The 23,769-nt window shown below is 42.4% G+C and overlaps 1 protein-coding gene across 7 annotated transcripts; it reads left to right on the top strand.

Moving 5' to 3' along the window:
* Positions 1-1,004: 1,004 nt before the first annotated feature.
* Positions 1,005-14,051, top strand: LOC115131598 (cyclic AMP-dependent transcription factor ATF-6 beta-like). Of its 7 annotated transcripts, none has more exons than XM_029663425.2 (17): positions 1,005-1,281; positions 2,795-2,874; positions 3,633-3,714; positions 4,100-4,159; positions 4,264-4,346; positions 4,548-4,728; positions 4,941-5,096; positions 5,832-6,022; positions 6,173-6,352; positions 8,951-9,033; positions 9,177-9,374; positions 9,855-9,962; positions 10,202-10,301; positions 10,504-10,571; positions 10,799-10,901; positions 11,034-11,118; positions 11,326-14,051. In XM_029663425.2, the coding sequence occupies exons 1-17, from the start codon at positions 1,209-1,211 to the stop codon at positions 11,592-11,594; spliced, it is 2,100 nt and encodes a 699-aa protein (XP_029519285.2). In that variant the 5' UTR covers positions 1,005-1,208; the 3' UTR covers positions 11,595-14,051. The 7 variants fall into 7 exon arrangements, with proteins under 7 accessions (XP_029519285.2, XP_029519284.2, XP_064876552.1 ...); XM_029663424.2 differs by having other exon boundaries at positions 3,633-3,735; XM_065020480.1 differs by having other exon boundaries at positions 5,832-6,352.
* Positions 14,052-23,769: the final 9,718 nt, after the last annotated feature.

Here is a 23,769-nt window from a genome sequence, read left to right as displayed (position 1 = left end):
TTGAACCAGGTGGGACCCCTGCAGAGTGACTTTCCAAACAATGCTATTAGAATGATGACAGTAGTAGCGAAATAAATGCTTTATACTAGTTTTGTGCAGATATACCGTACCGGAGACGGTTCAGAAATGTTGGACATACTTAGTCTACTTCATACAGTGGAGGGCGCCAAACAACAACAACCACCTGGGTGTACGTTTTGTTTTTTGCCCTCGCATTATATAGCTGATTCAAATAAATAACTAATCATCAAGCTTTGATTATTTGAATCAGCTATCTGCATTGACCCTTTTTGCACTAACTTTTTTTAGTCATCGCATACGCTGCTTCAACTGTCACTTTATTCATAGTTGTACATTCATTGTCAACTTTTACATAACTACCTCAATTACTTCGTACTCCTGCATATCGACTCCGTACTGGTACCCCTGTATATAGCCACGTTATCATTACTCATTGTGTATCTATTATTACTTGTATTATAAATGTTCTATTATTTCTCTATTTTCTCTCGCTCTGCATTGTTGGGAAGGGCCCGTAAGTAAGCGTTTCACTGTTAGTCTACACCTAGCATTTGATGAATACAATTAGATTTTGATTTGATACTTAATTAAAGTGATTAAACAATTTAATTTATTTCAGGGAGGCTATCGTTTTTCTCCTGTTGTAGCTAGATTTTCATTTATTTCATACATCACCTGACCAAAGAAAATGTTCCTTATTCTTTGACAGTTGATTGCTTTTATCACCAGTCCATTTGATAGGAATGCCTAATTACATGTCTAGTATTTGATATTTTTAATGTCTCTCAAAATTCTGATGCGTGAGTGGGCGGAATCACCTTTAAACATCTGATTTCTGACCACCCACAACTGTTTACGCTTAGTAAATAGTAATACTATTACTGGACAGGTCGATTGAAAAATCTATCTAACAAATCGTTGCTCTGATTGGATCCTGCATTGAAAATGGGACGGGCTTTTGCCGGAAATGTCGTTCGCGTGTCTGGATGTAAATCATATGCGAGATGGTGCTGTGGACCGAATGGATATTATGAAATAAAATAAATACAAAATCTAATGTTTCGATGGACCCAATCGCAAATTGAGCATCATTCGCTGTAAAATCGATTTCGCTGATTTATCTTTTTTGTTTGATATAATTTATCAGTGATTACACCCCCCCAACAAACTCATTTGGCTGTGTGGCTATGACTACGGATTTACTATCCGATTTGGATAGTCGTTTCTTCGCTGATAACCTTCTGACAAGCGAAGATTGGGGTAAGGTACATAAATGGTAACGTTACTGTGATGTATGTTTACCACCTGGGCAGCATGGATGCGTTAGCTAGCTACGTATCTAAAATGATCTGCTACTGTGGCTAGCTAACGCGACTTTCAGCTGATCACGACCGCGTGAAATTGATTATGCATATTCCCTTTACTCACCCTACCTTTAACAGGTTGACAAAGGGAACAAATTGCGGAAAAATCCAAATATGAAAGTTGGTGGTAGAATGATACGCAGTTGGGGGTGGTTTGGTTTCTTTCGTGGGTGTGTCAATGACTAGCTAACGTTATACTTGTACACTGGACAGCAAGCCGGACATGTGAATGCACAGATGAGATGGGGCTTTAGCTAGTTTAGTATTAGTGCGAGAAAAGCCTGCGCTCTGAAGCTTTCGTTTTCCATAAGATACAGTCTAGCTGAAAATACCATTCAGGCCCAAATACCTGAATTACAACTGTATGCAATATGTGAAACAACTATAGGGCTTAGCCTACCCAAAGACTGAAAACATAGCTAGCTTTATGGGACATCTGGTGGTCTGGAATATCTGAGCATCTGTCTTTTTCTTAAATCAGTAGCATTTGCATCTTTCTTGTTTTCATTGTAGGGCACTGTATTTTAGATAACTTCCCCTTTTACTGACTCCCTGGTCATTGATTTTGTATGCTCAAGTTTGCAGACTTAAGTCTTTGGTTGTCTCATGCAATCAGTCAACTGTGAGCACTTTAACTTCCTGTGATTGCTGAACCTGATTGAACTTTTACATTTACTCTTTATGATAGACATAATTTAAACAGGCCTGTAGTATGTATCAAAACCAGTTCTGGAAAACGTTTTATAGTTGTAAAGGATAGCCTACTTAGTATTCTTTCAGCGTTCTTTCAAGACAAAAAACACCCCACGATAATGTAGGCTTGAACTACAATTTAATTTCATAAATTGGCCCTCTAGTTAATGGGGTTTACTATTATCATGAGTAGCTAAGACTTTTGCTATCCCTTTGCTAATTGAAATTCAACAGTAATGGGGAACAATTCTCAGCACAGAGTAGGTGGGTATCTGATCCCTCTGCTATTAAAGTCCAGACCTCAGGGCTGAAATCCTCATTTATTTTAAGCCAGCTTCCCCTCCACTGCTTAGATTTCCCCCTCTTTGTAAAGCCAGAAGACCCAAACTGGACTCCTGTGACTGAAACCTGTTTTTCCTTTAAAATAGGTGTATAAAAGCATCAAACCTGGAGCTTATTTTGGGTGTTGTGTTTATGATCACAACCACCATTTACTAGTAGATCCCTCTTCTTGTTTTAGCTCAAAGGTCAGAGTCATGTGTTTCAAGTCCGTGTCAAACCAAATAAGGCACTGGGAACCGTGGCGGACGAGAGGTCGCTGTGGGACAGTGAGAAGGCTTTACGAACGCTATAGCAACTGACACTCAAGCAACTAGACTTGAGCGTGTCGGTAAATGATTATGTTCCTACAGTACTAACTAATTGGTCTGTCCCAGATGCCTGTCTGTACCAGTGCGAGAGCATGGAGGAGGGAGAGGACGGGGAGTACACGAGACGACCGAAATATGAAACATCGGTAAGGACAAAGAGAGTTTCTGCTCACAGACCCTGACTCTATTTTCTGGCCACTGTACTGCACATGTATCACCACATTGAAGTTAATCCAAACCTATGACCGACGCTAATCGCTCTTTCAATGATTTAGACCTCATTCCCTGTGTACTCAACATGGGGCCGATTCCAATCTACATCCCTACAATCAACCATTGGAAATGTCTTGTTTGTTAGTAGTATGAGGTAACCACCACTGTTACCTCCATATCTGCTTTAACAATATGGTCCACATATGAGATCCAACAACACAGGTAATTCAGAGGTTCAAATCTCCCATGGACTTGATTTGTGATTAAGTCTGTTACACAAGTGTATCTCAAATTAAGATTTGGACAACATAAGACTAGGCCTATCTGATGCAAGCATCTCAGTCCATTCAGGGTTGCCAGGTCGTCATTGTAAATAAGAATTTGTTCTTAATTGACCTGCCTGGTAAAATAAAGTTTAAATAAAATAGTGTGCAATAGTGCGACAATCTGCTCATTCTTGCTCTATGAGAGCAGTATCAGTATATATCAGCCAGGCAGCACTAAACACTAACTAGCAGTGGTGATAGTTCAGTGTGTGATGCCAACGTTAAATAAGGTAACTTGAGTGAGCCTGAGATGGGCCGGTCCATAATGGGGCTGATTGCCTGTTGGGGAAACCGATTGTGTGCCCCCTGTCGACCTACTGACTAATCTAGACAATGGCCTAATTCTGTGCTTCGCCTCCTCGCAGTTTGACAACGATCTCGTGCTGACTCTTGATCCCGACAATCCCACGTCGCCGTGGAGACACCTGGATGACAACCTTCTCACAGGTGCAGAGATGAATAAAACATGTCAGTAAGCATAAAAATAGGTTTTCCTTATTAGTTGTGGTAGTAGACATGTTATTACTGTTATAGAAGGCCCACAAAGCAAAATAATAAGATGAATGATATGGGCCTGAGGATTTCTCCATGTTATTTTAAAGATCAAACATGTACTAGGCTAAAGCAGGAGTTATGTACAGTAGACTTTTGAGCCGTTTGACCTCAAACTATAAGTGGAAATGTAATTATGTGAACATCAATACTTCCCTAATGCACTACCACTTCAATTTATCAATAAGGTGTCATTGTAGCTCAGCGTCAGTTGTAGTGTACTTGCATAACCTTGCTCCCTCCCTCCCCGCTGTCTCTCTGCCTTCCTCTCACTCTTAAGGGCACAGTCCCGTATTGAAAGATAAAATGACGATAACGCAGCCTTTGCCAGTGGACATGTGTAAGTTCCTCTTTGGCTATTGCTTACGTCTGTGTGTGTCTTTTTATCCTGGAATGTGAAATATTCACTGTGTCTTTTTGAATCATTTGTGTGTGCTGTTCCAGTGTTCCGGGTGAAGGCGGAGCCTCCCTCCCCTGCCTCCTCGCTGGCCTCAGACTGCTCCCTGACGTCACTCCCAGACTCACAGGTCAGTCCAGACAGAAATCAACTTCCACATCACACAACTAAAGGCACCTTATGCAACATTGATGCATGACTGTGTCTCAGAGTCTCTGAACTAGTTAGCCTAGTTAGAATATGTCAAAGCTAACCAATGTGCAACAAAGGTGTGAAGCCTTTAAAAAAAAAAGTTTAATGTCTTCCACATCTCTCTCTTTCTACCATTCAGATCACAGTGAAAGGGGAGAACCCGCCCACACCTCCTTATATGTTTGGAGATGTGCTGTCGCCACCACTTGGCACATGTGAAGTCACGGTGGCCTCGCCACAGGCGCCACAGTCCCAATTGCTCCCACAGCCACAGCAACACCAGACAGCAGCCAACAATGGCATCGACGCACTTGCCACAGGTGTGTGTTGCTACAGTGATGTCAGCTATACTGTAGGTGTACGTGCTGCACAGGAAAGACTTCATCCACAAGAGAGCAGACTTCGTATTTCATGTACTTTTGATGCAAATGTACTTAGACATTTATAGTGCGTGGGAGGGGTTTTAACTCTCACGCGTTCATGCTCTCTGTCACATTGTTTTCTCTATCGCTCATACACACCCTCCCTCCAGTCCACCCCACCATCAAAGCCAGTACCATCCTGAGCAGTAAGCCTCCCATCCAGCCCAGGCCTGTGTGTTTATCGGCTCTCCCCGTCCCCCAGTCTCCCAGTCCAGCCAAGGCCCTCATACTGCACAGCCTGCCTAGCATGGACCAGAGCAGGCCAGGTGAGTCCTGGGACCAGACTGACCATTTTTCACACATTACCTTTTTCCAGGCTTACCGTTTGGTGAATACACAAGGTTAATTAAAGGGGATCCTTGAATATATATTTTTTATTTAGAGTTACTCTCTCTGTCTGTCCTTGTGTGTGTGTACATGCTCAAATCGACACAATGCCTGTCAATGTATATTCCTGCAACGGTTGTTGATTAGAAATCTATTTATAGGGGCCTCTCGAGTGCGCAGCGGTCTGAGAGGTGTCATTAAAGACCCGGGTTCGATCCCGGGCTGTATCACAACCAGCCGTGTTCGGGAGCCCCATAGGGCAGCGCACAATTGGCCCAGCGTTGTCCGGGTTAGGGGAATGTTTGGCCGGGGGTTGTTTATTTGACTCATCGTGCTCTAGCGACTCCTTGTGGCGGGCTGGGCGCCTGCAGGGTGACCTCGGTTGTCAGGTGAACAGTGTTTGCTTCCAGGTTAAGCGGGTTGGTGTTAAGAAGCGCAGTTTGGCGGGTCATGTTTCGGAGGACGCATGACTCGACCTTCACCTCCCGAGTCCGTTGGGGAGGAAAAGGGGGTAAAAAGAAGAGAGAAAAACTATTTATATATCAGTCTTTTTTCTTTTCTTTTTTTACTACCCGGATTCTGGATTTTAGTGTGTCTGTCTGGTAAGATAATTTATTATGTAATGGCATGGTTATGTAATAGCTAAGTGATGTCCCATTCCTTTCCTCCCTTAGTGGTGCTTTCCCAGTCTGTCTGTCTGGGGTCCACTCCAGCCATCGTCAAAATGGAGCCTGTGTCTCCCACCATGCCTCACGGCCATAGCCCCACAGCCCCATTCCCCAGCAAACCCGTAGTCCCAGCGTCCTCTCTGCCAGGGAGCAATGGCATTGATGTGAGTGTCTGTCAGTCACATGTCAGTCAGTCGGTGAGTAGGATTGAGTCTCTTTCACTCTCTTCTTCAGCTGTTGTATTACCTCAGTCTTCACTGTCAAATCATACGCTGTGCAATCAGCTGCTGTTAACAACTTCTGCCATAATTCACTTTCATGCGTTCTCCCCTCCGGCCGTGTCACAGATGAAGGTGATGAAGAGGCAGCAGAGGATGATCAAGAACCGGGAGTCGGCGTGCCAGTCACGCAAAAAGAAGAAGGAGTACCTGCAGAACCTGGAGGGCCAGCTGAGGGAGGCGCAGCAGGAGAACGAGCGCCTCCGCAGGGAGAACCAGGCCCTGAGGGAGAGGCTTGTCGGGAAAGAGGTACGGGTGGGAGGGTGGAGTGGGAGGGAAGATATGCAGGGCTCTACAGTGCGACCATTATATTTCCAAATAGAAAAATAGTCAGAAGTCAAGTATGAGCACGTGCTAGTTGCAATTTATTGTAGAAAAATGCTGCAGTAGCTGTTTTCAGAGTGTTTCTGCTGTTTTGTTTCAAAGCTGCTAATCAAACAAAGAAATACAAATCCTATATCCCACCTCACGCAGCAACACTGCCTGGCAGGAGAGCTGTGCGTTCTGAATGAAGTGCTGATTCATTTGTGGAGGCGCTGTGTATAGAAGTTGGTCTAAATTACTCTAAAGTCTACAAACTGAGACTTCGTCTTTGTGTTTCTTGGCTATTTACATTTTGTTCACAAGCTAGGTTGTTTTTCAACATTAGTTTGAGTCTGCTGCTTCAACTGATAGCGAAGAGATGCCCTGGTCAGATCCCAAATCTCACACACAGACTTACGCCCCATAGGCGCATCTGAAAATGGTCTCTTCTGATATTTTGATTAAAATGAAATGAAATGGAGCAATACACCACATTACTTTTTACTAATACATTGTTTTAGAAACATTACAAATCATGGTCATCTATTCTGTTTTTATTTGCCAATTCTTTGCTGTAATTATGGAGGGAAAATATTTAGCCCGGTAAAAAAAATCTGAGTGGCTGTTTGATTCTTTTCTTCCCCATCTACCTGCCACAGTGGCTGGTGGACCAAAAGGTTTATTTTAGGCCTTTAACCAAATATATTGTATTTCCAGCTGTTTGAAGCTGGTGTACAATCGTGGCAAGAAGTTTTGAGAACGACACAAATATTAATTTCCACAAAGTTTGCTGCTTCAGTGTCTTCAGATATTTTTGTCAGATGTTACAATGGAATACTGAATCATAATTATATGCATTTCATAAGTGTCAAAGGCTTTTATTGACAATTACATGAAGTTGATGCAAAGAGTCAATATTTGCAATGTTGACCCTTCTTTTTCAAGATCTCTGCAATCCGCCCTGGCATGCTGTCAATTCACTTCTGGGCTACAACCTGACTGTTGGCAGCCCATTCTTGCATAATCAATGCTTGGAATTTGTCAGAATTTGTGGGTTTTTGTTTGTCCATCTGCCTCTTGAGGATTGACCACAAGTTCTCAATGGGATTAAGGTCTGGGGAGTTTCCTGGCCATGGACCCAAAATATCAATGTCAATATCACTTAGTTATCACTTTTGCCTTGTGTCAAGGTGCTCCATCATGCTGGAAAAGGCATTGTTCATCACCAAATTGTTCCTGGATGGTTGGGAGAAGTCGCTCTCGGAGGATGTGTTGGTACCATTCTTTATTCATGGCTGTGTTCTTAGGCAAAATTGTGAGTGAGCCCACTCCCTTGGCTGAGAAGCAACCCCACACATGAATGATCTCAGGATGCTTTACTGTTGGTATGACACAGGACTGATGGTAGCACTCATCTTGTCTTCTCTGGACAAGCTTTTTTCCGGATGCCCCAATCAATCGGAAAGGGGATTCATCAGAGAAAATTACTTTACCCCAGTCCTCAGCAGTCCAATCCCTGTACCTTTTGCAGAATATCAGTCTGTCCCTGATGTTTTTCCTGGAGAGAAGTGGCTTCTTTGCTGCCCTTCTTGACACCAGGCCATCTTCCAAAAGTCTTCACCTCACTGTGCATGCAGATGCACTCACACCTGCCTGCTGCCATTCCTGAGCAAGCTCTGTACTGGTGAGACGGTCCTGGCGCTTGCTGGACTTTCTTGGGCGCCCTGAAGCTTTCTTCACAGCATTTGAACTGCTCTCCTTGAAGTTCTTGATGCTCCGATAAATGGTTGATTTAGGTGCAATCTTACTGGCAGCCATATCCTTGCCTGTGAAGCTCTTTTTGTGCAAAGCAATGATGACGGTACATGTTTCCTTGCAGGTATACATGGTTGACAGAGGAAGAACAATGATTCCAAGCACAACCCTCCTTTTGAAGCTTCCAGTCTGTTATTCGAACTCAATCAGCATGACAGAGTGATCTCCAGCCCTGTCCTCGTCAACACTCACACCCATGTGAGAGAATCACTGACATGATGTCAGCTGGTCCTTTTGTGGCAGGACTGAAATGCCGTGGAAACATTTTTGGGGGATTCTGTTCATTTGCATGGCAAAGAGGGACTTTGCAATTAATTGTAATTCATCCGATCACTCTTCATAACATTCTGGAGTATATGCAAATTCCCATCATACAAACTGAGGAAGAAGACTTTGGGAAAATTAATATTTCTTAGACTTGCTTTCTATATGAATGACAGATCTATAACTCACATTTCTATGTGAATTTGGTCGGGGTCGACCAAAAAGTGACATAATCGCGGCTTTAAGCAAATGTGTTCGGCGATTACATTACTGGGCCAGAGATGGATTTCCCTAATGGACTGGATGGACTGCATTGCTTTCAATTCATCTTTCTAAATAAAGTTTTAAGAATGTGGTTAAGATTTGTCTGTTTAAGCAATGACTAGATACATTCAAAGATGTGGTTGAGGATACGTGTTTGTACAGTGTACACTGTGCTTTAACTCTCCTCTCTCTATGTTCCAGGGCAGTGAGTCTGGTAACAATAAGAGGGCCGTCTGCGTTATGGCAGTGCTACTGTTCATGACTTTCAGTTTCGGCCCTGTCAGGTAAAAGTCACTGTTCATAGTCACTGCCATTCAATTAAGTGTTAACAATTAGCAAATTGGCCAAAACAAATCCTTTGTTTTAACGAGTCATGTGCGTAACTCCATGATTTAATGTTTGATTTTGACTAAATGTTTTCCTCCAGTATCACAGACAGGAAGCTGGAGACGGGACTACAGGAAGAGGTGGTGCCTCACGCAGGAAGACGTCTCCTGGAGTTTGAGACGGCTCAGGAACACAGCAGAGTGGAGGAAAGGATGGATCCTGAGGAGGAGGAGGAGGAGGAGGATGGGTGGAAGGGAGGAGAAGTGGAGAGGGAATCCACCGATTCATACCAGTTTAGGTGGGTAATAAAGTCCAATTCATAGTTCATTCTGCATATCCATGAGGGTGAGCCTGTTCATTATGACCTTTTCACAGCCATCTGCGACTGCTGCCCATGTGAGTCGTACAGCCAATCATGCATCTACCAAAGGTTTTAATTGATGAGGCTTTGCAAACATGGCCGAGTAGAACGCCCTTAGAGAACAAGACAGTGTTTGAGCTGAGCAGAAGATTTTCATGCAGTCTAATCATCTAGAATGCAGTCATACTGGTCTGATCTTGGAAGTAAGTAACAGACTGTCGTAAAATGAACGATGTCCACATACTACTTGCCTGTTAAGTGTTTACTTCATGTTTACGGCCCTTTAAGGACTTGTGCCCTTGAACGCACTAGTTTTCCATAGAATAGTAGTGATATGCTGATTTAGGCTTTCAGAAGGATGTTGAATCTGTTCGAAGTTGCTGTTTCAATCTGCATTACGTGTTTGGCTGTTTTCAGGAACCTGAGTGACGTGTTCAGTGACGTGAAGGATTTGGTCCTGCAGGACATCGACCGCTATTTCACCTCCAATGACTGCAGGCAGTTCAACCGTTCAGAGTCCCTCAGGTCAGCGGTGCTGCTATGGTCGCAACTCAGGAGTCTCTCTTTTTCTCTTTCTCTCCCACCCACCACATTTATGCAAATATGATATTGCTACTCTATTTACAGTGCACCTGTGTTCTCGTATATCTATGTTGAAAGGGGGGCGGGGTATAATATCCTCATAGATCCCACTGTATGTGTTATTAGTACATTATCTGTGCACTCATCTTGACTGTAGCTGACTGTTTCACGTCCTCTTTCAGGCTGGCGGATGAGCTGAGAGGATGGGTTCACAGGCACCAGATCGACAGGAAGAAGTCTGGAGGGAAGCCAAAGATGGTGAAAAAAGCTAAAATAGCGCAGGTGTGGTTTCATTTACTTTCTTAGTATTTCTGTATCAGATCATATTAGGCCAAAATACCAGCAACTTTCAAGTTCACATGCGCAGGTGAGTACTCATGATACCCTCTGGTGTGTTGAACGACCTAGCTGTTCGAGTTGGTGTTCATTGGTATTGTTTGGGTGCACACATTCATCATCGTTGTTTCCCTTCCCTTTTCTACAGAAAGCACAGCTAAGGAAGACAAACTTCTCCAGATATCTTCCCATACAGACCCATCGTTCCATTGAGAGGTAACCGTCGTAGACCACATTTCCCAGTAGTCAACAATGGGTGTTCATGCTTCAATTTCTAAGTGATTCGTTGACTTTTGCATGTTCACTTGTACCATACTAAACCAAGTGTGGCATTTGCATCAACTGAGGAAAAACACTGCTGGAATGAGTCCGACCATTTAAATGATTATTATTTTTAAATGAATGCTATTTGTCTTGGCCTAACTTCCTTCTGTCTCTCACAGTCAGATACAAGTGTTCCCTGCCGGTCCCGAGATCAGCTACAGTGACTTCATGGACGCCATCGACCGGCGTGAGGACACCTTCTACGTGGTCTCCTTCAGACGGGTAAGACGGAACAGCGACGCCAAAACTCTAGGGAAGTGAAACCGAGTGTGAATAAAAACGGACGATGGGTGTCATTCGAAAAATGCAAAACAAACGTGTCCTGACATTTCTGAACATACTTTCTGTTTGTAGGATCACCTGCTGTTGCCTGCCATCAGCCACAACAAGACCACACGGCCCAAAATGTCCCTGGTGATGCCGGCTATGTCTGTCAACGGTGACTTTGTTTTTCTTGATATCTAGTTGGAACTATCAGCGGTTTAGAATTATGCAGAATTATAGCCCCAATGCACTGCCCCAAACACTTTTTGTTATTTAGTTAGACAAATAAAGGCTATCTATTGTACACTCTCCTCTCCCCATATCCCTGTCAGTGTCTCTCTTTTTTTACATTGCACTCTTTCTTTCTCTCGCCCTCCCACAGAGAGTTTATATAACAAATCCCATGAGATGATGATGCAGGTGGATTGTGAGGTCATGGACACCCGGATCATCCCCATCAAAGCCTCCGATGTTCCCCCGTCCCTCCGCGACCCCCCTTCGGCTCCCCCCGCCCACCATCACCACAGCAACCACACCTCCCTCCGAGGCCGCCACCATCCCCACACCGGCGGAGCGGAGTCTCCACGGCAACCCTTACCCGTCAGAAGAAGGGAGGCTGAGTATTACATCAGCCAGGGGGGCCAGGTTTGAGGCTATTGAAGGTGAACAATCGAGAGGGGGATTGGAGGAGAAAGGACAGGTAGCGGAAAACGGGACAGAGAGGGTAATGGGAGATCGAATAGGTGAAGTTAGATGGGGATGCGGACTTAATAAGGGAGAGTTGAAAGGTTGTAGGAGGCAAATCTGTTATGGAATTACGGAGGCCATCTGTACTAATTGAAATGGATGTTTAACAATGACCTTGTAGTGCCCCGATGTTGAAACGTTGTCTCAGCAACTCAAAGCAAATGTGTTTATTATACTGAAGACTCAATATACTAATAGACCAATGAGTAATAGCCACTTTGCAAACCTGCTCTGTTTTTATATTGAAGAAGTCAAATAAAATTGAAGGGGGAAAAAATCTGAAAACAAAGCCAACCTAAAAGGCTATGCCATCACCCACGTTATTTAACCTCATCCCACTTGACACCCTCTTTTATTTATATATATTTTTTACATTCTAGGATTCAAGTTTACCAATGGCTCCTAACTAAATCATTTCTTAATATAATATATATTTTTTTTAACCTGCCCAAAACATAGACCTGGCAGTTCACTGCACTAAGACAGAGCGCAGAACTAATCACTGAAATATATATGCAGCTAGTGGTAGAATGGACTGCTCATGGTTTCATTTGAGTTGTTGTTGTTGTTGTAGAGGTTGTCTGTATATTTGTTTTTATCGCTTTCCATTGAAATTCCATTGAGGGCTCCTGCAGAAAATGCAGGTCAGATGCTAGTTGTCAGCTTAGATTTGGTTTTTGTTTGTTTATTTTATGTCAAATGTGTTTTGGATTTGTATGAGGGTTATTTAACTTGAGTTTATTGGTTGTAAATATAAACGGTAGCTGTTGAGTTACTTAAAAAAAAAAATCATACCTATATTCTGTCCTCTAAACCTCTGCATGTTATGGGCACAAACCTGCTGTTCCTATGTTCCAGAAGTGAGCACAGTAATAATAAGTACATGGATGGACTAAATATATTTGCATTGAATGTAGACCACCACCGTGATCATACTGTGTGTTTCTATATACAGGTGATTTTTCTCACTTGCACAAATCTTGCAGCTGATCCATTTGTGTCTCTGTGTAATTATGGAGAACAGCAACAGCTGTGATGGTGCAGAAAAAAACCTAGGATGTATTAACATCTGAATAAATTCTCAATGTCATCAGCAATTACTGACACTTTATCCAGAATCATCCAGTTACTCTGAAATTATAAAATGTATTGTTTCTCATACACAGTATATGTGAAGTAATTCCAGTGAATTGTAAGCATTGTTTTCAGTTGTTTTTCTTTTGGTGGATGTCGCCTGCCCCCACACACACAAAAATGCAGTCTTAGTCTTTTGACCAAAAGTGATTTCTGAATTTACAATGAGATGTGAAGGCATTTTCTTTAGTTGTAAACTCTCTGTGTTTAGTTGTAAACTGCACGCACTTCTTTGGCAAGTGTGTATTTTTGAGATAATAATGCCGTTCTCATGGGAATACCACCCATGTTTTAACTTTTTTTTAAATATGAAAAGTAGAATTATTATAATAAAAAGAAATGAATAAAAAAAATGGATATGAAACTGTACAAGTTGTGTTAGGGGTGTTGAGGGGTCTCTTTGTAGTCTTATTTCTATTTCAGACCTTACTTTAGCCAATGAAATACAGGAACACAATGCTACTACTAGTCATGTATGTGAGGTGTCGGACCAAAGACATTCCCTTTTTCATTTACATGTCAATTCACTGTCCCGCACACACACATTACATGTACACACACAGCAAAACTTTAAGCATGGAAATCTATGGTTATAACGGAAGCAATGTTACAGAAGGGTATTCGGGCCAAGTGAAGAGTAAAAAATATAAACGGCAACGGGTGGTGGTACTTGGATTATAATTTTCTGCATGAAATGTAGAGAAGTACTATGTATGTAACCACGTTTCCTCCTTCTGAAAATAATCTCTGGCACAACCTTTTTGAGGTCCTAATACTTCTTGTTATATGTGCTAAAAGAGAGGATATCCTTGTTACTGAAGCCAATTCTAAAGTATAGTTTCACCGGGTCATCTAACTGCAGGCTTTTCATTGATGGTGCGCACAGCAACAGGGAGACATGCTGTTAACCAAATCTCCTACTTTAATCTTGAAATTTAACTCTACATTTAGACTTTATTCTCAAAATATTGGCACTTTATTCTTTACTATCGTGCCAAAAAAATTATAATCCAAGTACCACCACCCGTCGCCGTTATTATAATTTTTTTCTTCACTTGGCCGTAATACTCTTCCGTACAATGTGTATTTATATGTTCAACGCCACCTGTCTTTTCTTATTTAAATGCATTTTCATAAATAAAACTTTTAAAAATGTCCTTTTTCCCTGAATGAGAAGTTTGAGCTGCTGCCTTTTTGAATTTGATAAATAAAGTTTTTTTAAGTACACTGTTGCCTTTCTCTTGAACATACCCAAATCAACATGAACACAACTCTAAAATATATATATATATATTGTTCATAGGGCTCTGACGCTATCCACCAACGTTTTCCTTCTAATTCTTCTTACGCCTCCAGTCTGTCACCATTTTTCTGTAACCTCGATTCGATCTCTTAAACCGAAAGCCAGAGTAGTTGGTCTCGTTCCAGCAGCTTTAATTGTCAGCTGATACAAATACCATCCTTGGCTTGGTCTTGTGCAAATAAGCAGAGAATGCCTTCTCTACTGAATTGCTATCGCTTTATCTCGCGACTGCGTTTTCATCTCGCTCGTGCATGTAGCCTTACGAATACACTGCAAATGATTAAACAAGTCAAATTTGTCTTTGCAGCAGGAGGAGCAGTTTTGCATCAGGGGGAAATGCATGCAAAAGGACAACCTAAAAGTAAAGGAAAACTGGTCTGGTGACCATGTAAACAAAGCTTCATATAGACTGTCAGCTATGTTTTTCAGGGCAAGAACAAGAACCCGTCATTATTCATGAACAAGCTGAGGTAGTTGAATGTTCAGCCCAGACTGGTGACGTGAGATGGTGAAGTACATTTGAGTTCTCAGAGGACAGGGCACTGCTTTGACAGAGAACCAAGGGCCTAATTGCTGAAGTAATGCCTAGCTGTAAAGCAGAAGGCAGATGACTGAGAGCGAGATTCCAGGTGGGGCTTCCTGCACCCCGTGACAAAGTCGATGCTCAGGAATGACCTATTCCTGAGGTATTCAGAAAAAACGAGTCAAGAACAGTCCTAAAATTTTAAATAAAGTGCCTGATTGATGACTTTTACATTCCCTAAAGTAACTAATCAAATGGGTTCTTTTTCAGTGTCTTTTCTTGCTCATCAGGCTTTATGGATAACAAAGCGCAAAGGTAAAGGTTAATACTACTGAGAGACTCAATGTTTGTCCTCATCAGGCATCTTTCTCAGCTAGGGGGCACTTGAGATCTGTGCATTGTGCCTTCTGGGTGAATCAGACCCCAGTCTTTGATGGTGGGGTTGTATGACCACAAAATACATCTCCATGTTAGACCCTTACAGGATCCTCAGAATAGTCCATAACATTGGGAGACATTTCTGTCTGGTCACTTGAATGGACTGCAGGGAATACTACTTTCGTTTTTGAAAAAAATGTATTCTATTTTGGAGGTAATAAAATAGACTTTTGGCTCAGAAAACATGGGAAAAGAGGGACGACTACAACCAATTTTGATAAAGTCATAAGTTCAAAGGAGAGTGTTTTGGCTTTGAAAAAGTATGGATGGGGGGTGACACACCCTAACCCTTAGGGGCGATGACAATTCTGCCTCCAGAACATTCCAATGATTCTCTTTAGATCGCACTTTAGTATAGCTTCTTGGAGTGGAGTAATTTACACTGATTTACAGGGTGATTTTGTACAGTCTGTACAAGAAACATTAGCTTATACTGTTATTTCAGTAGGTAGCATGTCTTTGATTTTAAATTCAGTAGGAAATATTCTCACACACACACACACACACACAGCTGATTTAGGGTGTATTGGAAGCCTGTCTGGCCCTCAGGTAGGGGTTCACAGTCAGGTTCTACATTTACCCCCAGGGTTACAGACATGAAAGACAGTCCCAGTAAGCAAAATTACGTTAAAAATATGTCTAAAATTAGATATTTTAGGTTTTAAAATGTAGGGTGACAAGACGTCTTTTCCGGATGTTGATGTCAGGTATATTTTCAGTTCTGAATGAAAGTTAGACATCTAATAAAATAACTAAAACTACAATTATATTCTCAGTAAACGCTTACAGATTTTTAGTTTATTTTTATGACTGTGATATGTTGTTTATCTACCTTAGTTGAATGCACCTGACTAAGTTGCTCTGGACAAGGGTGTCTGCTTAATGACCTAAATGTAATGTGTACATTTTACTACTTTAAAATTCAAAACAAGCTGTTCAGTTACTTACTACTCTGTGACTGCCAGGCAGCTCCGTCTCCGTGGGTGCATAGGCCATGTTTTCCAGCTATTTGCTGAGGAGGGAACTGCCCCAATGAAATCGCAGGATTTTATAGCATAAATTATAACCGCACAAAGTAAATGCACTCAAATGTGCATTCAATCAACCTATTCTCCTCTTCCCATTTTTTATTACATTACAATTTACAGGAGCAATTAGGATTAAGGGCTTTGCTCAAAGGCACATTGGCAGATTTTCCACCTTGTCGGCCCGGGGATTCAAACCAGCAAACCTTTCGGTTACTCGCCCAACCCTCTTATCCCAGTTTCAACTGACCTGAGCCCTAGGACCATGCCCCAGGACTACCTGACATGATGACTCCTTGCTGTCCCCAGTCCACCTGACCGTGCTGCTGCTCCAGTTTCAACTGTTCTGCCTTTATTATTTGACCATGCTGGTCATTTATGAACATTTGAACATCTTGGCCATGTTCTGTTATAATCTCCACCCGGCACAGCCAGAATAGGACTGGCCACCCCACATAGCCTGGTTCCTCTCTAGGTTTCTTCCTAGGTTTTGGCCTTTCTAGGGAGTTTTTCCTAGCCACCATGCTTCTACACCTGCATTGCTTGCTGTTTGGGGTTTTAGGCTGGGTTTCTGTACAGCACTTTGAGATATCAGCTGATGTACGAAGGGCTATATAAATCAATTTGATTTGATTTAACCGCTAGTTTATCTGCTGCCCAATGAGTCTATCATGCCAGAAGGCTCACTTCTGCACGTGAGACTAGATCTGCTCAGTACAGATGACGCTAAAGCAAAAATAATCAAACCAATCATGGGAGCCTGGGACCTAATAAACCAGACACCTACATCCAACAAGAACTGAAGGACAGAGAGATACACTAGTTAGAACCTTCTCATGCCGGATCTGGTAGAACAAAAAAAACATGGCCAATTGTTTCCCCCCATGTTGTTAATCAGGTTCTACTGTAGGTGACAGGGCGACATGGATCACAAAGCATTATCAAGTTAATTAGCCAGCAACAGTCATTTTGATAAACATTGAGAAATAGTTCGGTAGATTTTTGGGGGGTCAAATTAACCAGTTATCTACCCTTGATGAGCAGCTGGCTGGCCATATTTATTTATAAATCAATTTATAAATCGAGAGGTGCCGGAATAAAAAGTGAGAATGAGAGGGGTGTGAACTGGGGGGGCTCTGAGGTACCGGAACGCATGAAAGCGTGTCGACATTAAGGGCAGGCCTTACGGGGCCTGGCCTGCTCTACTGTACCTCCTTGCCCGTACTAATAAAATATTGAAATATTGATAATTTATTTGACCGAGACGAGCACCGACAGAAAGATGCGTCAATCTCAGATAAAGCATCCGATCAAGCAAAACAGCGCCCCTCTGTCTCAGTATGTGTAGACCATGTATCTGATGCTGTTTGGACAAAAAGAGTATGGCATGTGATACTATTTCTGGCCAGACAGGATCAGATACATATGCTACAAACAGTGGATTCAGAAAGTATTTAGACCCCTTGACTTTTTCCACATTTTGCTACGTTACAGCCTTATTCTAAAATATATATTTTTTTAAAAGTGAAAACAGGTTTTTAGACATTTTTGCAAATGTGTTAAAAATAAAAAACAGAAATACCTTATTTACATAAGAATTCAGACCCTTTGCTATGAGACTTGAAACTTAGCTCAGGTGCATCCTGTTTCCATTTATCAACCTTGAGATGTTATTACAACTTGATTGGAATCCACCTGTGGTAAATTCAATTGATTGGGCATGATTTGGAAAGGCACACACCTGTCTATATAAGGTCCCACTGTTGACAGTGCATGCCAGAGCAAAAACCAAGCCATGAGGTCGAAGGAATTGTCCGTAAAGCTCCGAGACAGGATTGTGTCGAGTCACAGATCTGGGGAAGTGTACCAAAAAAAATGTCTACAGCATTAAAGGTCCAGAGAACACAGTGGCCTCCATCATTCTTTAAATGGAAGAAGTTTGGAATCACTAAGACTCTTCCTAGAGCTGGCTTCCCAGCCAAACTGATCAATCAAAGAAGAATGGCCTTGGTCAGAGGGGTGACCAAGAACCCCCTTTGGAGATGGGAGAACCTTCCAGAAGGACAACCATATCTGCAGCACTCCACCAATCAGGCCTTTATGGTAGAGTGGCTCGACAGAAGCCAGTCCTCAGTAAAAAGGCACATGACAGCCTGTTGGAGTTTGGCAAAAGGCACCTAAAGACTCTCAGACCATGAGAAACAAGATTCTCTGGTCTGTTGAAATCAAGATTTAACTCTTTAAATCACGTCTGGAGGAAACCTGGTACCATTCCTACTGTGAAGCATTGTGGTAGCAGCATCATGGGAGACTGGTCAGGATCAAGGGAAAGATAAACAGAGAAAAGCACACAGAGATCCTTGATGAAAACCTGCTCCAGAGCACTCAGGACCTCAGACTGGGGCCAAGGATTCACCTTCCAACAGGACAACGACCCTAAGCACACAGCCAAGACAACTCCGGAATGGCTTTGGGACAAGTCTCTGAATGTCCTTGAGTGGCCCAGCAGGAGCCTGGACGCTCCCCATCCAACCTGACATCACTTGAGAGGATCTTTGTTTTATTTTGATTTATTTTTTATTTTTTATTTCACCTTCATTTAACCAGGTAGGCTAGTTGAGAACAAGTTCTCATTTACAACTGCGACCTGGCCAAGATAAAGCAAAGCAGTGCGACAAAAACAACAACAACAACGGAGTTACACATGAGAAAACAAATATACAGTCAATAACACAATAGAAAAATCTGTGTACAGTGTGTGCTAATGAAGTAAGGAGATAAGGCAATAAATAGGCCATAGTGGCGAAGTAATTACCATTTAGCAATTAACACTGGAGTGATAGATGTGCAGATGAGGATGTGCAAGTATAAATACTGCTGTGCAAAAGAGCAGAAAAACAAATATGGGGATGAGGCAGGTAGTTGAATGGGCTATTTACAGATGGGCTGTGTACAGCAGTAAGCTGCTCTGACAGCTGATGAATAAAGTTAGTGAGGGAGATATAAGTCTCCAACTTCAGTGATTTTTGCAATTCGTTCCAATCATTGACCAGTGAAATATACCTGCTGGAGCGCGTGCTATGGGTGGGTGCTGCTATGGTGACCAGTGAGTTGAGATAAGGCGGGCCATTACCCCGCATTTAAGAGCAGTTGGAGGCCATGGAAGGAGTGTTGTATGGCATTGAAGCTCGTTTAGAGGTTTGTTAACACAGTGTCCAAAGATGGGCCAGATGTATACAGAATGATGGTGTCGTCTGCGTAGAGGTGGATCAAAGAATCACCCTCAGCACGAGCAACATCATTGATATATACAGAGAAAAGAGTCGGCCCGAGAATTGAACCCTGTGGCACCCCCATAGAGACTGCCAGAGACTAACAGGCGCTTCAATTTGACACACTGAACTCTATCTGAGAAGTAGTTGGTGTACCAGGTGAGGCAGTCATTAGAAAAACCAAGGCTGTTGAGTCTGCCGATAAGAATACGGTGATTGACAGAGTCGAAAGCCTTGGCCAGGTCGATGAAGACGGCTGCACAGTACTGTCTTTTATCGATGGTGGTTGTGATATCGTTTAGGACCATGACCAGCTCGGAAACCGGATTGCATAGTGGAGAAGGTACGGTGGGATTCTAAATGGTCAGTGATCTGTTTGTTAACTTGGCTTTCGAAGACTTTAGAAAGGCAGGGCAGGATGGATATAGGTCTGTAACAGTTTGGGTCTAGAGTGTCTCCCCCTTTGAAGATGGGGATGACCGTGTCCGATTTCCAATCTTTAGGAATCTCTGACGGGGGGGGGCTTGGGCCAGTTGCTGCGGGGGTTGCAGAGCTGTTGGCCGGGGTTGGGGTAGCCAGGTGGAAAGCATGGCCAGCCGTAGAAGAATGCTTATTGAAATTCTCGATTATTGTGGATTTATCGGTGGTGACAGTGTTTCCTAACCTCAGTGCAGTGGGCAGCTGGGAGGAGGTGCTCTTATTCTCCATGGATTTTACAGTGTCCCAAAGCTTTTTGGAATTAGTGCTGTAGGATACACATTTCTGTTTGAAAAAGCTAGCCTTTGCTATCCTAACTAATTGTGTATATTGGTTCCTGACTTCCCTGAAATGTTGTATATCACTGGGACTATTTGATGCTAATGCAGTACACCACAGGATCTGCAAAGAAGAATGGGAAAAACTCCCCAAATGCAGGTGTGCCAAGCTTGTAGCACCATACCCAAGAAGACTCGAGGCTGTAATCGCTGCCAAAGGTGCTTCAACAAAGTACTGAGTAAAGGGTCTGAATACTTATGTAAATATGATATTTCAGTCATTTAAAAAAATGTTTTTGCAGAAAAAGAAAAAAGTGTTTTTGCTTTGTCATTGTTGGGTATTGTGTGTAGATTGATGAACTATAAAAATATAGTTAATACATTCTAGAATATTGCTGTAACGTTACAAAATGTGGAAAAGTCAAGGGGTCTGAATACTTTCCAAATGCTCTGTATACTGAGACAGTGGGGCACTGTTTGGCCCGCACGGATACTTTCTCCGGTGATGGTTTCAGCAGAGAGGAAGAGGCGAAGCGAGAGGGCTCACTCTTGCCAAAATCTGCTCAGAATACGCCCAATGCGTTTTTATGGGCATATTATGTAGACCTAAGCTTGTTGCCGGCCTTCCTGCCATTGGGACAACGACTACCATTGTTGTGGTGGAGACTAGAGCATCTCATCATTATATACAGATCTCTGGTTTTAGCTTCTTGTGAATTGGAATGGAAATATCCAAATCTGAACCAATCATAGACGTCTATGTTTGGGCTAAATAAAGGCCGGTCCATCCTAATATTGAGTAGCACCCCCTTTTGCACAGCCTCAGTTTGTTGGGGATGGACTCTACAAGGTGTTGAAAGTGTACGTCAGGGATGCTGGCCCATGTTGACTCCAATGCTTCCCACAGTTGTGTTAAGTTGGCTGGATGTCCTTTGGGTGGTGGACCATTCTTGATACACATGGGAAGCTGCTGAGCGTGGAAAAATCCAGCAGCAGCTGTTCTTGACACACTCAAACCATTGCCTGGCTACCATACCCCGTTCAAAGGCAGTTCAATCTTTTGTCTTGCCCAGTCACCCTCTGAATGGCACACATACACAATCCATGTCTCAATTGTCATGACATGAATAAGGGATCATAGCTTTTTCCTGGATTCACCTGGTCATTTTATGTCATGGAAAGAGCAGTTGTTCCTAATGTTTTGCACACTCAGTGTAGACGTCTATGTTTGGGTCAAATCAAGGCCAGTCCAGACCAAAAATGTACGTCCGTGGACGTTGGTATCGAAGCCGGACAGGACCAAAAAAAGACGTCCAAAATACGTCAGTCTCGATCCGTGCGCACTTCTGCCCTCTGGTGCCCGTGCTTTACATTGAAACAGGTCAGATGTAAAGCATTCTGCAGACACAAAACTCTAGTAGTGAGCAATCCATCCCTAACAATGATTTTGTTCCTCAGAGAACCCAGGGGATCCAAGGCTTTTCTCAATGGAAGATGGTTCTTCCATTGACATTTTAAGTTAATGCGTCAACAAGTCTGCAAAGTCGCACAAAACTGTTATGGACATTTAAGTTAATGACCACTTCATGAACAAAATCTCTGCAGAGAGAAAGAAGGCAGGAATAGAAAATGTACACCCCATCCCTCAGTACTTTGGCAGGAGTTACACATAACCAGTGTCATGCCAACACAGCCATGAGAGAGACAGAGATGAAGCTCAAGAGTGGACTGTAAATGATCATGATAATATCAGAGATGGAAACTCATTAGTAAGTTTGCTTAACACGAGTAAAGTCCCCATGATATCATTTCCTTATTTTGTGGTCCTGACAGATGATATCATTTCAAATATATTACTGTCCCGTTTTTTTATAATACAGTAATAAGGGTTATTTTTTTCTACTTGGGTATTTCTTTCCTTTTTAATATTTTTCTTTCTGGCATACAAGGAAAAATACTATTTTTTGTAATCAATTGCTGATGACAGACTATTGTGTGTGTACGGGAACGCTTCTCGTTCTCTCCCACTGTTTTACGACAGTGTCCAGTAACTATCTTATTGCTGCTGAAACAATCTCAGAAGGCTCTTCAAACTCTTTTGATCTTCTCATTCAAACACACACATGCAAACCTGCAAATAGATTCTCTCTCTCACACACACACACACACACACACACACACACACACACACACACACACACACACACACACACACACACACACACACACACACACACACACACACACACACACACACACACACACGTTTGTGAAGCTTATTGCAAACCATTTGTACAATGACCAAGAATGGGCTAAAGTTACCCATTCAAATACACACCTATTAAATGTCTAGAGTTGCTGCAATGTGGGTGAGGGAAATATAGACCCATAACAATAACAGTGGGTCCTGGGCACAAATAGCTTTCATGTCAAGGTGGTGATAAAGTCCAACCACCCGGAACACCCTCTGCTTGTAAACACGCCAACCGGCTGGCTGAACGTGTGAATATGTTTGTGTGTCCAGGCATGTATAGTGTGCATGTGTTTATGCAGATGTGTGTGTCCAGGCATGTATTGTGTGCTTGTGTTTATCCAGTTGTGTGTCCAGGCATGTACATCTGTTTACTTGTGTTTACATTGTCTCCATGTGGTGTTGAGGAAGTGTCAGGGCATGGACAATGGTTTATCTTTGTGTGCTGTGTATCTACCTGCATCTCTCTCTCTCTCCAACGTCCTGAGCGAAGACGAGTTTGTAGATGTGTTCTTATGCTTTAGCGTGGGGGTTATGTCATTCTCTATTCACAGCATTCTGCGCTGTCTTTCTAAGCGCAGACCGGAAAGACCTACATACGGTATATTAAGCACTGTGCTCCTTTAGCCTGTTTCAACATGTAGCATGTTTAGGTCTGTTTAACCTGCCCCCCAAAAAATCGACACGCTCCAGTCATTTTATTCAATTGAGCTTCATTTCACTTTTATTTGACTGGGTCTGGTTGGCTTGGGCTACAGCAGTGGAAACTCTCCATTTATGTAAAGCTGGCTTCCTGATTTACGACTGGCGGTCCAACTTGGCCTGTGTGCGCTGACAGACAGTGTGCGGGAGGGGCACTGTCAGTGTGTGTATGTACAGTGGGGTTTGAAATGATTGACACCCTTTGATAAAGATGAACAATAATGTCTGTATAAAATAAAAAGTTGAAATACTGAGCTATATGGTATGCTCAAAACAGTGGAGACATTACGTTAGTACAGTTGCTCAGAGAAAGACACTTTGTTTAGCAAGTCATTTTCTTTCTTCAAAACTAATTTAGGGGTCAAGATTGACACCGCTAAAAGACTAAATAAAGTAGTTAAAAGTTCCATAATTCCAGCACCAAATGACATCAAGCTTGTGAATCTACTTGTTGGATGTATTTGCAGTTTGTTTTGGTTGTGTTTCAGATTATTTTGTGCCCAATAGAAATGAATGGTAAATCATGTATTGTGTGATTTTTGGAGTTACTTTTATTACAAATAAGAATATAATAGGTTTCTCACCATTACCAATAACAGGGGAGGTTAGCATGTTTGATCTTTGACCCTCTATAACTTTCCACTTATCGTTATTCATGATTCTTTCAGGATAATAA

Source organism: Oncorhynchus nerka, linkage group LG7 (assembly GCF_034236695.1).
Source record: "Oncorhynchus nerka isolate Pitt River linkage group LG7, Oner_Uvic_2.0, whole genome shotgun sequence".
Lineage (NCBI taxonomy): Eukaryota > Metazoa > Chordata > Actinopteri > Salmoniformes > Salmonidae > Oncorhynchus > Oncorhynchus nerka.
Note: the sequence above shows the minus strand (reverse complement) of the source record. Positions and strands in the feature narration are given on the sequence as shown.

What these genes read in the sequence shown, in the direction of transcription:
- LOC115131598 (XM_065020479.1), top strand. Translation starts at nt 1,209, where the DNA reads ATGACTACGGATTTACTATCCGATTTGGATAGTCGTTTCTTCGCTGAT. An exon ending in GCCTTTGCCAGTGGACATGT is followed by an intron (nt 4,160 to 4,263) that starts GTAAGTTCCTCT and finishes GTGCTGTTCCAG; the next exon opens with TGTTCCGGGTGAAGGCGGAG. An exon ending in AAAAAGCTAAAATAGCGCAG is followed by an intron (nt 10,302 to 10,503) that starts GTGTGGTTTCAT and finishes CCTTTTCTACAG; the next exon opens with AAAGCACAGCTAAGGAAGAC.